The 13294-nt window shown below is 41.3% G+C and overlaps 1 protein-coding gene across 1 annotated transcript in view; it reads left to right on the top strand.

The window, feature by feature from the left end:
- Window positions 1-13294, top strand: part of LOC138568836 (ATP-dependent translocase ABCB1-like) — a 615126-nt gene that overhangs the window by 356316 nt on the left and 245516 nt on the right. Inside the window, exon 13 of the mRNA XM_069646608.1 lies at window positions 5989-6066. Coding sequence (XP_069502709.1) covers window positions 5989-6066 — 78 coding nt within the window. The remainder of the gene's footprint in view (window positions 1-5988; window positions 6067-13294) is intronic.

Here is a 13294-nt window from a genome sequence, read left to right as displayed (position 1 = left end):
GTTTTTTGGCCTTGTTGGGGTGGTGTTCATCACAGGAGGTGGACATTCGTGGACATTAGTGGCCAGGTTAATTGGCTGTGTCACGCAATGGATAGCCCGCTTTAAAGAAGTAGGATTCAAGAGGAACATGGTTTAACATATGTGAACATATCATCTACTCTCTGTAGTTGAATTGAGGTCAGGTGCAGAAGCAAATGGCACTACCTTCTTATGAAAAGGGACTGGCAGTATCTCCGATGTTTTAGGCAAAAACCAGTATCAACTAAGATGGCCTCAGATCATGCATGGCCTTGGGAAGAAAAATTTGAACTCATTTCTTGAATTTATGCACTTGAAGGGAGTACGGTTTGAAGTAAATTGTTGCCCCGAGAAGGTGAAGGCAATGATCATTTGTCAAGTCTAGGGCTAAATACACTTTTGATCCTTGGATCTGTGCCAGTCCTTGGTCGATATAGGGAAGTGGCCACATTGACATGTGGACCACTTTATTCAACTCCCTCAAGCCAGCAAAAAGTCTCTATTGTCCATTTTGTTTTAGGATCCCAAGTAGTGGCTTCATAAAGGTACTGTGTATAGAACGAAATATGCTTTGAGATTCCAGATTTCTTATGATCTCCCAAAGTGATTCCATGGACGTGAGTGAAAACCGGTGAGTCATTTCAAGGTCCATTGGAATTGTCTGAGGATGTAAAGTTGTATGCCCAAAATCATAGGATTCAACCTGGAAGATACTCTGGAAATCCATTAATACCTGTATATTTTTTGTTGCTGTTCATTGATCTGACTGGCATCGCCCAGATGTATCTGTTCCTCGGCCATCAGCTGGATAACTAGAAATACCTCTGATGTCGATATTTCCCAAGTGTTCTGCAATTAGGTGGATATATCTATTTTCATGGTATATACCTGGGCAGGATGATCAAAGGTTTTGACATAGTTATTATGAACTCTAAATATTACTTCATCTTCCAAGATTTCACAAGTAACCTCTTCTACCCCATAAGGGCATGACGAATACACCAAGAAATATCCCCCATGTCAGGTGTTGATCTTCTCTGGTTGGATACTATCAGTTGTATCCTAAACATTTGTAGGTATCAGACCTATAATTCATTTTCTAAGTCAATAGAAAAATATTGGAAGTCCACCGCCATTCCAATAGATGAAATAGGCAGTTAAGAGATAAACAAAGGCCAGCGTTAAGAGATAAGGATGCAGCATCAACAGAAAGATAAATATTTGGAGCATACCACTGTTCATATGCTTTGGTTTTACAAAAAGGTGGTACATTTTTGGAAGGATTTGTAAGATACAATGGATATTATTTTTAGACTCCCCTTTTCTAGTACTCCCATTTCATGTGTTTTGGGGTTACTGCCTATAGTTCCGGGCTTAACTTTCTTAAGAAAATGTGGGTATACAGAGCTCTTATTGTTGTGAAAAAAAGATATTTAGATTGTGAAACAATATGGAAAAATCCATCCCATGATGATGTGGTGAATCGTTGGATTTTATTGTCTGCAAGGGAAAGTTTAAAAAAATCAAAATAAAGACAAAGTGGATGACTATGGAAGAAAATGGGATACATTTAATGACTTCTACAGATACAGTGTACATTGGTCAATAGGCTTCAAGGATATTATATCAGGTGTTTTTCTTTCCTCGTATTTCTGTATTTTTTCTCTTTCTTCCTTTCTTCGTGCAATGAACTCAATTGATACTGGATGTTTCGTTGTTTAAAATGAAACAAATATGTTTATAAGATGTGAAATCTCTGTTAGTGATGTAAGTGTAAGTCGTAGAAATGAGGGTCAAATTGTGGAAACAAAGGTTGAGGAGTAAGCATCTTGTATAATGTGGCAGACAAATGGAGAGATAAATATATGCCGGGAAACCAAAATAGGGACAGTGAAAGAGAAAAAACATATTACATGATCAGAGGAATATAAAGTCATACCAGGGGCAGATGAAAATAAGGAGGTAGTAGAGAATATTAGGTCAAGTGAGGAGCCAGAGAAATACATTGTGTTACCATTATTTGATGGAAGTGATTAGAGAAAAGAATCGGAGGAAATTGGTTAGAACTATAAACTGATGTGAGATGAAGATTTAAGTCACTTAGTAGAATTATAGGAGCACTTGTTTTATTTATTCATAAAAATCACAGGAAAGCAATGCATTGTTGGCACAGAAATGCATACAGGATTTAAAATTGATAACAGAGCAGAGGACATGGGTCCGTTACAATGCAGTGAGAGAATGTTACTTGATGACCAGATGATGCAGAGAGACAGTTTAAAATGTGTATAACAGTTAATTGGAAAGGGGGTGAAAGGAGAAGAAGATATGAGTGTCATCAGCGAAGAGTTGATGGGAGAAACTGTAAGATGAGATCAGGTACCAAGAGCTGAAGTCTGAAGAAAGAAGAGAAGGGGACCAAGGGCAGACCCTTGGCGAACTCCAACAGTAAAGAGGTGAGGTGGTCCGGCTGTCCATGGCACCTCAACGTGTCTGAGGCGAAGGTATGAAGAAGTTTTGAAGGAAGCCGAGAGGTTGACAAGAATACAAATAAATGAAAGATTTGCAGAGGTTGGAAGCCAGATTGAAGAGGGTCCCGAAGATTATGAGTATCAAGGAAACTCACAGAGTCAATTGAATACTACTCACTATAGGATTTTGGCATAGTTTGAAAGAAGAGAGACAGGGAGAAAGTCGTCAGAACAGTTAGGATCTATACCAGGTTTGTTAAGGAGAGGGATGACAGTAGCTGTCCTATGCGATGAGGGAAAAGGGGCATTGTCAAGAGAAGAGGTAAAGAGGGAAGAGAAAATGTGGAGCAACACGGGGAACTATGTGCTGCACAATGTTCAGGGGCATTTTGTCATTTGGGGCACAGAAAGGTTTAGCCTTGAGATGTAGGGGAAGAATCTCCTCAGGCTTTGTGGGGACAGTCAAGAGTAGAGGAATAGTTATGAAGAGCAGTGAGATAGATTTGGAGATCAGAGGAGTGTCTTGACCTTTGCCAAGAACAAAGCTTTTACTGCATTGTTGTTTTCAGGGTGCAGCTGAAGGGTGTAAACAAGAGCGATGGAGGGGAGGATTTAGGAGTGAGAGTAGTAAAAGGATAGTTGGAAAGGAAGGGAGCATGCAAATCATTGTTAAAGTTAGTAAAGGCTTCTTCAGGGAATGAAAAGGTGAGTTCAGCTTAGAAGAAGAGAAAGTGGTGTAGATCAGAGAGGTAGTCAGGAGGTTTGGAGGAGGGAAACCTGCTTTTAGTAATAGTTGTAGCAGATGGACAGAGTGAGGAAAAAGCAGGAGCGGAGATTGAAGCAAAGACAATAGTCATCAGAGGGAGAAGGCGCAGTACAGATATTAAAGGAGGAGAGTTGCAAAGAGATGAGAAAAGGGTAACAGGTTTTTCCATTTGAATTGGTGGGAAGATACTGGACAGAAGAGAGTGGGTGGTTAAATAAAAGTGAGTTAAAGTCCGTGGATAGAGAATCAGAAAGAGAGGGGAGGTTGAAGTCACCAGTGACAATGAGGTGATGATTGGGGAAGGTCATTTATTTAGGAGATGTGGCTGTTAAAGAGAGATCATATGTATGCCTTGGTGAGCAGTGATTGTGGAGTAAGTGTATTTGATGCAGAAGATTGGAGGATGAAAACAGTCATACACTAACACTAACGCCCCTACCACTGGGGCGGGGAGAGCGAGTGACAGTGTAGATAAGGTCATGACGGGCAACAAGGGTTGCAGAGTCAGAGGGAGAGATCTGGGTTTCAGGAAGCAGGTGTGAGAGAGAGAAGGATGATGCATTAAAAGGAATGTAAGACTTAATTGACTGTCTCTCATTCTCTTTCTGAAGAGTGTGTTACTAACCATCAGTCTGGCATCAGCAACTGCCATTCCTATCTACAATGTTCTTTTCTGATTTTTGCCTACATATTTTTTTTCTTTATGTCCTCAACAAGCCTGGACCCATCCCAGTCCAATGCTCTTCTTGCATTGTTACCAGTACTTCCTGAATTTGTAACATATCCAATCTACTCTTATTGTCCAACTAGCAATCTGTAACAAACCTGTCTTCTGCATGTCTTTATGTAGTCCATTGCCTGTTTGGATAAACTTAAAGTTCTTATTTTTGACCTAGTCCTTGAAGTCTCTCACATCAGCTGCTGGCACGCTTTCATTTTCTTGTTCTGTCTTATCCTAGTACCCTCACTCTAGCAGCAGGAGAGGTGGCACTGGCATTCTATGTCTTTCACCTTGGATCATTTATTCTTCTCTCCCTGAATTTGTCATTTGACTTTCCATGGGCTTCATTTATTTGCCCCATTATTTTACATTCCTTAATGCACAGTTAGAAATTGCGGTGATCTGGGAGCTATTTAGCACTCGGATTATGGCCTAGAAGTGCATGGTTAGCTTGACACCAACTGCAACCAGGAGCTACTTTTACCTCACGAGGCCAACTGATGATAAACAAACATATGTGAATTTAACAAATTTGGGATAATCTTTAAATAAAGATTCAAACACGTGTGCAACATTTAAAGCATGAGGAGTCATAAATAATGGACACAAATCACATCTTTCCTTTGTATTCAAAGTTAGATTCACTGAACTCTGTGTACTAGCTCCTCATTCCCCAATGGTAGTTCCTGGTCACTGTTTAGTGGTTGATACCTAGGAGCTGCGCTTAGCTCCTTCTTATCCAGTCTTATTGTCGATCCCTGTTAATGTGTGTGCTATGCCTAGACATTCCAACCATGTACCTGATGCTTTGCTTATTTACTAAGAAACTCACAACTTTTTCATGGTAGTGCTGCCATATGATTATGTTCTTAAACAGATATTTACATTATTCACCATTTCATACCATAATCGGGTGAGTTTGCAGGATGGCCACCTGGTAAGGGTTTATACGCCCTTACATTTTTTGATTTGCATCAAATATTAAATGATGCAAGTCATTCTCTGTCAGTAAGGGTGCTACCCTAACCAGACCTCCGTCTCAACCAACTACATGCCAAAAGTATAGTGTGCACCTGTGCCCTGCTAGCAAATGTATCATCAAACCAGGATACATCATCTACAACACTGTCACCATGATGTCCACAAGCAACCTCACTGAGAACCTAGCATCTTCAGAGGGCTATGATCCACCAGAAGTAAGGACAAATGCAGATTAGAACTTGGTTGGTGTAGGAAGGAAAGAACCAGAAGACAGGAGTACTCTGTGTACGCCCAAATACTCTGAAACCTCCTCCCCATCACCATCAGACTTCCACCCTTGCTTCTGCAAATGGAGCTTGCGACCCTCCTCTTCAAGGAACGTCTTGTCCCTAACACCTAGTCCACACACCCACCATTCCACATCCTACATAATAATCAATAATCAATCCCTTGCTGCCAAACTAACCACCCACTCCTTCCCGTCATGAGCTCCCTGATCCATTGTTTCTCTACTTCCCTCACCATCACTTCCCCCTATGATTGTAAAGTGCTCCATGGCTTCCCGAAGCTAGGTCCAGTTCAATAAATATCCCAATAAAAATAACTGAGCCAAAATGCGTTTTATTTGCACCATTTTGTTTCATTTGTCATGTTTTTTTTATGAAGGATGAGCATGTTGCAAAACAGTCCTAAAGAAAACACAAACCCTTTCTGACCTCTTGATAGTGGGAGAGTACACAGCATGGACACCAACAATGGAGGGTGCGGATATTTGTTTACAAACTAAGCACTTACCCCGACATGTGATACATATTTGTGGGAATTAGAAATTGTGTGTGCTACAGGGCCAATCTGTTCTACTGATCTGATATTTAAATGAGCTGCAATGTTTACAATTATTTTGAGTTCAAAACTGTTCCATTATGTGTATTACGTTTTGGGTAGAATTGAACCAGGTTAATCAAATCAAACATGTTTTGAAAGTAGCAAAATACACTCTAAAGATTAATGATAAAATCATTCTTTGTCAGGGATACACAATTGGAAAAGCTGGAGAAAATCTGACAATGAGATTGCGATCCTGGTCCTTTAAAGCACTGCTACGTCAGGTGTGTATACACATAACATAATCCATGTGATAAAATGTAGGTGCAACACAGCTGAAACATCAGAAAATGCACAACACGAACCGCTGCAAATTGTAATTGTAATGAGTTATTTATAATGTGTCTGTTAACGATTCTATTTTCTCTAGCTAGTAGACGTGTTTTGAGTGGTTTTGGAAACAGGACTACCTTTGCACACACGTGCAATCGGGCGACGATGGCTTTCTTTTTTTCATTTTCTGATATACTCAATTGTTTACATTGAATCTTACAGTTCATCATTTTGGAGCTACCACAAATTTAGGAACAGTGGCAATCTTTATAAAAAGATAACAAAGGTGAACAAGCTAACTGCTACCATGAAGGTGTGGGTGTGGACTACAATTCTTAGGCTATTGATGACAAAATGAAGAAACAAGTAACGAAGAATGGGTTTGGCTTGAAGTGAGATTTGAATAAAGAAAATATGCATTCTCCCAAAAGAAAAATCGTTGATTTTGGAGTCAAGTTTTGTGTAACTCTTTGTTGAAGTGATTTTCAGTCATTTATCAAATTTTTAGTGCACAGACGACAACAACTTTGCGAGTGCAAAGTTGCTCTGTAGCCTAGTGCAAAAAAATGAAAAAATGGGGACATACTCGTAAAACATTTTCACTGTGACAAGTGCCATTTTTCATAGTACAAGCACTGGATCAAAAATTGCCCTACTGAAGAAAGAAATACTCTTTCAATGCATTTTTGGACCAGGACAAAGTTTGTCCTAGTGCTGTTGTTTTTTTTTTTTTTTAATTTCAAAACACGCCCTCATACCATACCTGAATTTGGTTTGTAAGAAATGATCTGGGATTCAAACCTCTGTTGCTCTGTGTGGTCTTGTTTCCATGACCAGCTTGTTGCCTCTGTGGTATCCTCCAGGTACAGGTAATCCTCCTATCATTTTGAATGTGTGTTATGTTCCCATCATACATTTTAAATATTTCAAAAAAGGTAGCAGGCGCTCCTCTCCAGAAGGAACATGGCATGATAACCTGTTCCGAGATGAGAGTTTGCAGCACACGCTTTTTGCTCACTGTACCTTTCACAGATGGGAAATATCCATTTGCATATCAGTCTTTGTCCTGCCCACATGGGCAGTCCAGCACCGAAATGCTATGGCAATTCCTCTCTGAACAAGAATACCAAAAGCAACCCCATACACGTGTTTCAGCCTTGTTGGGCCTCATCAGTGGGGTGAAGCTTTGTCTCTCTGAGCACCGTGAGCAGGGAGTCCACGTCTGGTTGCCCCCAGGTAACTCAGGGTGACCAACCCCAAGTTCCTTTCAAATATTTCAAAAAAGGTAGCAGGCGCTCCTCTCCAGAAAGAACATGGCATGATAACTTGTTCTGAGATGAGAGTTTGCAGCACACGATTTTTGCTCACTGTAGGCTGAAACACGTGTATGGGGTTGCTCTTGGTACTCTTGTTCAGAAAGGAATTGCCATAGCATTTCGGTGCTGGACTCCCCATCTGTGAAAGGTACAGTGAGCAAAATGTGTGTGCTGCAAACTCGCATCTCAGAACAGGTTATTACGCCATGTTCAGAACAGGTTATCATGCCATGTTCTTTCTGGAGAGGAGCGCTTGCTACCCTTTTTTAATCATACATTTTAAGACTGCAACATCCAGAATGCAAAGTTATGTGAGATTGACATCCAGGAACAACTGAACAACAGCTTACAATTGACAGCTTGAGCACTTATAAACTAAACATATATATATATACACACACACATATATTGTTTAAAATATAAGTGTTACTTAGTCTGAACAAATTAAATGAACGTTTAAGACTACAAAACAAGGCATACAAACATGCATGTGTCATAAGTCATACCGTTTAATATTTGATCATGTACGATTAGACATTAATCATTGTTCATCTATACAAAATAGCAAACATCACATGTTTATCTTTTGCTGTCATCAAACATTCAGATATTACCCTAACTAATTATGTTTGTCTAATTTCTGACAAATCTTCAAAATATATAAAACCTTATTTCGTCAAATAGTATATACATACTTTGGGGTTTCTATTTGGTTGTTGGGACACAGACCACATGTCCTATACTATATAATGTATTCTTGAAAAATAAGCTACTTTTTACCGGCTGATTGTATCCTCTTTTGTGCTGCATAGTAAATAGAGCAAGAAACAGAGTCAATCGATTACATTGCAAGCCGTGGCATGCTCCTTTGTTCCTTGCTCCTGTTTGTCCTATAGTCCCAAACTACACTTCTCATCAGTGCTTTCACCCCTGATTTTGTCACATATTCAATTTCCATTTCTTGGAATACCATCAGTTCTGGACCAGTATACCGTTCAAATACAATATCGTTGAAACATAGAACATTTTAATTGTAATTATACTTTTACTGCCAAACATGATTGTTGGTATCATATTCCCTTTCACTAATTTCAAAGTTGGGACGTCTGAGTATCCTCACCTTTTTTATCACATATTATCTGTATGTTCAATATTATAATTTTTTAGTAAATTAAAAATTAATTCATCTTTTGTAACATACTTAATCCGGAGACCAGTCTCTAAGGGCGGGTCTGGAATTGAAAGTTTGCTGCTCTGGGTTGTCATTGCATTGCCCCTGCGCTATCATCTGGGCACCAATTTAGCTTCTCATCCAAAAGAAATCTGGATATTTAAATGATGTCACTTTTCAATTCTCTATTATTTAAATACCAATGTAGTCTAAATACCAATGTAGTCTGTCATTAATATCTTTGGTTGGTCTTTGTCTTTATCGTCTTCCATTCTGGCAACTTCTGGACTGTACATTGTTGATGGACTTAGTTATAATGTCACGCATCTGCAAGACTATCTAATAGTTACTGTGAAACAGGGTAAGAAAGCAAACATCGATTTTACTGAACATCCTACTTTCTCCCCATCCTTCCATTTAAACATTCCTACTTAGTATATAAAATAGTTCTAATACATTCTTCCTTAATGGTTTCTTCTTGATCACCATTCTGAGGTCACCTCAAACAGTTCCTTTGGAGATTGTAGATGTAAGGGAAGGTGGTGTTAGGCCAGGTAGATAAGGTAAGGACATGTAAGGAGTCTTGTAAAGCTCTCTTCTGCCAATGATGTTGGCCCCACTAGTTGTGACTCTGTAAACAAAGATGGGCAACAGGGTCTGTCCCTCTGTTAGCGAATGAGGGAGATTCAGAAAATGTTTGTTTTGATGAGTGCAGGTCAGAACCATTACCCATGTGGTAGTAGGGATTCTCTGTTTTCATGGGAGAAAAGATAATGGGCAGGTTATTCATAAGGGTCCTCAGGGTAGATGGAGCTGTAATGGATGTGGTGTGAGTGGATTGTTGAACGCAGCAGGGAAGGGACAGAGTCTGAAATGTGTAGGCTAGACCTTGTGGTGTGTCAAATAGGGTGTGATTGTGGTGCAAAACATGCAATGCTTTAGCAGGGAGATGGTTAGCTCATTAGCTAATGCATTTCGGAAAAGGATTCCATCTTCAGGGCTGTGCTTGTTTTGATAACGGCACGTAAATTTACAAAATGTGTGCACATGTACAAAATAACATGCATGATATGTATGACATATGGATAGGTACATCTTCGCACATTGAAACACTTGTGTATAGGCACATTATAAATGCCATATCATATCATATCATATCATACAATACAAATAGATATACATACCACAATATAGGTAATTGCAATAAGAGAGAGGGGAAGAAAAGGGGGAAATATTAGTGATGGGATGAATGACAGGCATGAAGGTGATCGTTAGAAGAAGGTAATGGTCAAAATGCCTTAATTGATAACTCTGTGTATCTGGGCTATGTTAAATGCGGTCCTCTGGTGAGTTCTGCAAGATTCCGAATCTATAAACAATTAAGTCTTTATGTAAAACTAGTCTGTAAATAATAGGCCAACGCAGTGTGTTATTGTCATCCAATGGTAGGTTATACTCACCTAGTTTAGATTACGCGCACATCGCAGGAGAAGGAACCTCTCGTGCGGACACCAGCTAGTTTGTCATTTGTTATGTTGCCCTGGAGACGTGGACGTCATGACTTCAAGCACAGGGGAGGGTGATGTAGTCATCGGTGCCTCAGGTCCCATTCTCTCTGCAGGTGCAGAGAGGCTGGGATGGAGGCAGGACCTGTAGTCGATGCATCAGTAGTTTGCATATGGTGAAATGATTGGCGGGATTAGTGCAGTATAGGCATGGAAATGTGCCAATGCATGTCATGCTCTGCATCTATGATGGTAGTTTGGTGGTAACTAGTTGGTCTCTGAGATTCTTAATTCTTTGGTATGCAAACACGAGTGGTTCTTTGAAGAGATGTTCAACCCTAAGGTTGAAGGCAAGTGCCCTCCAACTTCTTTTGATGATTGATTTGATCCTGTTGCTTTGAATAGAAAATTTGGATACATACACTAGTGGAGATGTGCTTGTTTTCTCTTTAGTCTGTGAGAGTAAATTGTTACGTTGTATCCTAATAGCCTTAGTGGTGGCTTCCTAAACCTCTTGTGTCTTATATCCATGAGCAATGCATTTTCTCCCCATTTTGCTTATCTCATGAGTGTAGTCTTCTGGATTACTCACAATTCGTTTTACTCGCAGCATTTGGCTGTAAGGCAGACTTTTAATGAGACTTATTTGGTTGAAGCTAAGTCTATGCAGTAAATTGTTGTGATCAGTTTGTTTGCGGTAGATGTTGGTAGTGAACCCATTCTCCCCTGCCTTGATTGCAACAACTAGAAAGTTATTACATCTTGTGATGTTTCATGGGTACATTGTATACCAGGAACACCCATGTCTACCAGACAGTTACCTTTCCCCATCTTGGAGATTATCCTGAAGAGTCCAGTCCACTTATCTGCCAAAGCTCAAGGTTGGTAGGCTCAATCACAAGGATCTCATGGCCAGGTGTCTAATCCAATTGTGAGACCTTAAGGTCATGCCAGTACTTGTTAAATTCTTGGCTTGCCTTAAGATTTGCTGTTGCATGGCCCATTATCTTTGTCATCCTCATTCTAAGTCCCCTTTACTGAAGGTCTAAAGAAGAGTGAAAAGGAGCTGAAAACTACACCCTCTTGAGGCACTTCTCTATGAGCGAATAGCAGGCATGGTAGGAGGAGATCCCATTTCCACCTTAGGGGCTCTTCCAAAGCACCCAACATGGAGAGTTGTGTTAAATCTCTCAGCTAGACCATTGGTCTGATGATGGTAGGAGGTCAAGGATGTATAGGTTACACCACATTCCTTCCACATAGCTTGCATGTAACTAGACATGAAGCTGGTTTCTCTGACAGAGATCACCTCTTTAGGAAATCCAACTCTGGTATTAAATGCCCAAGAGAGCCATGGCAACCTCATGTGCTGTTATGGTCCGAAGGGGTTTAGCCTCAGGGTACATGGTGGCATAATCTACCAGTACCAGAATGAACATGCGTCCACCTGATATGTAAGGGTCAGGGGGACCAACAATGTTGATGCCCACCCTCTCAAAAGGTGTGCCAACCACTGGCAAAGGCTGCAGTGGGGAAATGATACTGCTTCCAGTCTTGCTAGACAACTGACAAGTGGGACAGGTCTTTCAGTGGGATTTGACCTCTACTCCCCTTCTGGGCCAAAAAAAAGTAGGCTGAGAGCCTCTGCTTAGTCTTCTTGGTTCCAAGAGGATAGCTCAGGGACAACGCGCTCGCCTTGAAAGCAAGCCGATGCAGAGCAACACAGGTTCGATCCCTGGGTCCATGCTTAGAAACCTCTGGGTATTAAGCGTGTTATAAATAACCAATTATACAATATACAACTGCAACAGGAAGGGCCTGTATACCTGGGAAACAACCAAACTCTTGACTGCACCAGGTTCAGGCTGAGTGGGCTCACTGTCATGGAGCTCACCCTCCCAAAGCATTTTATAGGTCCTGGGCACTTCACCTTGTGCCTGGGCCTAGGCCAGTTTTCTTAGACCCTTAAGAGAGTTGTACCCCCTTTCAAGGTCTAGATGATCCGCTGGGGTGAATACCTCTCCCTGAGGAGGGTCCTCTGGCTCCTCACCCTCAGGAGTTAAGTCAAGGGTCACCACTGGGCCTAGTCCTTCAGGAGCTGGGACCACAGTGGGTGCTGTAGAAACTGCAGGAAGAGAAGGAACCCCCTTCACAGAGCTCTTATTCTTACCCTTACTCTTAGACGTGGGTCTCCCCTTTGTCTTGGATAACTGACTGCCAGTTAGACCCTGTGTGACCTGTGACATAGTAACTGCAGCAGCAGTCAGGGGTAACCTATCTGAAATTAACCTCATCTCTACCAAGTCATTCCCAACATAATGTTGGCAGGTACATTGTCCTGAACCAGGACAGGAAGTTTGTCTGTCTTTTCATCAATCTGAATGATGACTAGGGCTACAGGCAATAATTTGGGAGGCCTGCCAGCTAACCTAGTGGTTCTCAGAGGAGCACCTACATAGTCCTCTGGCCTGAGCAGGGTCCTGTCCACCACTGTCAGGCTAGCCCCAGCATCTCTCAAACCAGTGGAAGGCTGGCCATTTATAAGGACACTTCTCAAAACTATTCTAATGTTCTGTGGATAGTAGCCAGTATTTCTGAGTACTGGTCCCGGGCCCCTAGCGACACTAAGGACATTTCTAGAGGAGCACCACGGGTGATTCCTGCAGAGGAGGGGAGGACAGTGGACTCCACCTCAGGTACATAGGAAGGATTGATGAGGCTGACAGCATGGACACCAAGTGCCTTACCTTTATACTTGGGGTCACCCTTTTTGTGGTCCAAGGCCCCACAGTCCCAACAGGTGACAGGAATTCGAGGAATTGAACTGGATCCATGGGCAGCCTGCTTTGCGGCAGGATAACCATTACTCTTACTCCCACCCTCATAAGACTTAACCCCACTAGATGTTTGGACCTTAGAGGGAGAATGTGCAGGTTTATTTGGATGTGGCTGTTCTTGGACTCCTCGGCCTTCTGAGTTTTGGCTAGTAGAGGCAATAATATATGTATGTTCAGGTATGCAGTAAAAAGATGTTGTGGCACCACTATCTGTCTACCAGTCACAAGTTTAAATGAGCATATCAAGCGTGTGGAAGAAGAAGTAGATCTCAGTGCTATCAGAACCAGAGGTAATTTAAAGCTCTATATAGGCCTTGTCTGAACCACAAACCTCTTTGTGGAATGCTGGA

This window comes from Ambystoma mexicanum, chromosome 2q (genome assembly GCF_040938575.1).
Source record: "Ambystoma mexicanum isolate Mex_15411 chromosome 2q, UKY_AmexF1_1, whole genome shotgun sequence".
Taxonomy (NCBI): Eukaryota; Metazoa; Chordata; class Amphibia; order Caudata; family Ambystomatidae; genus Ambystoma; species Ambystoma mexicanum.
The sequence above is the reverse complement of the archived record's forward strand: the minus strand, read 5'-3'. Positions and strand labels throughout refer to the sequence as shown.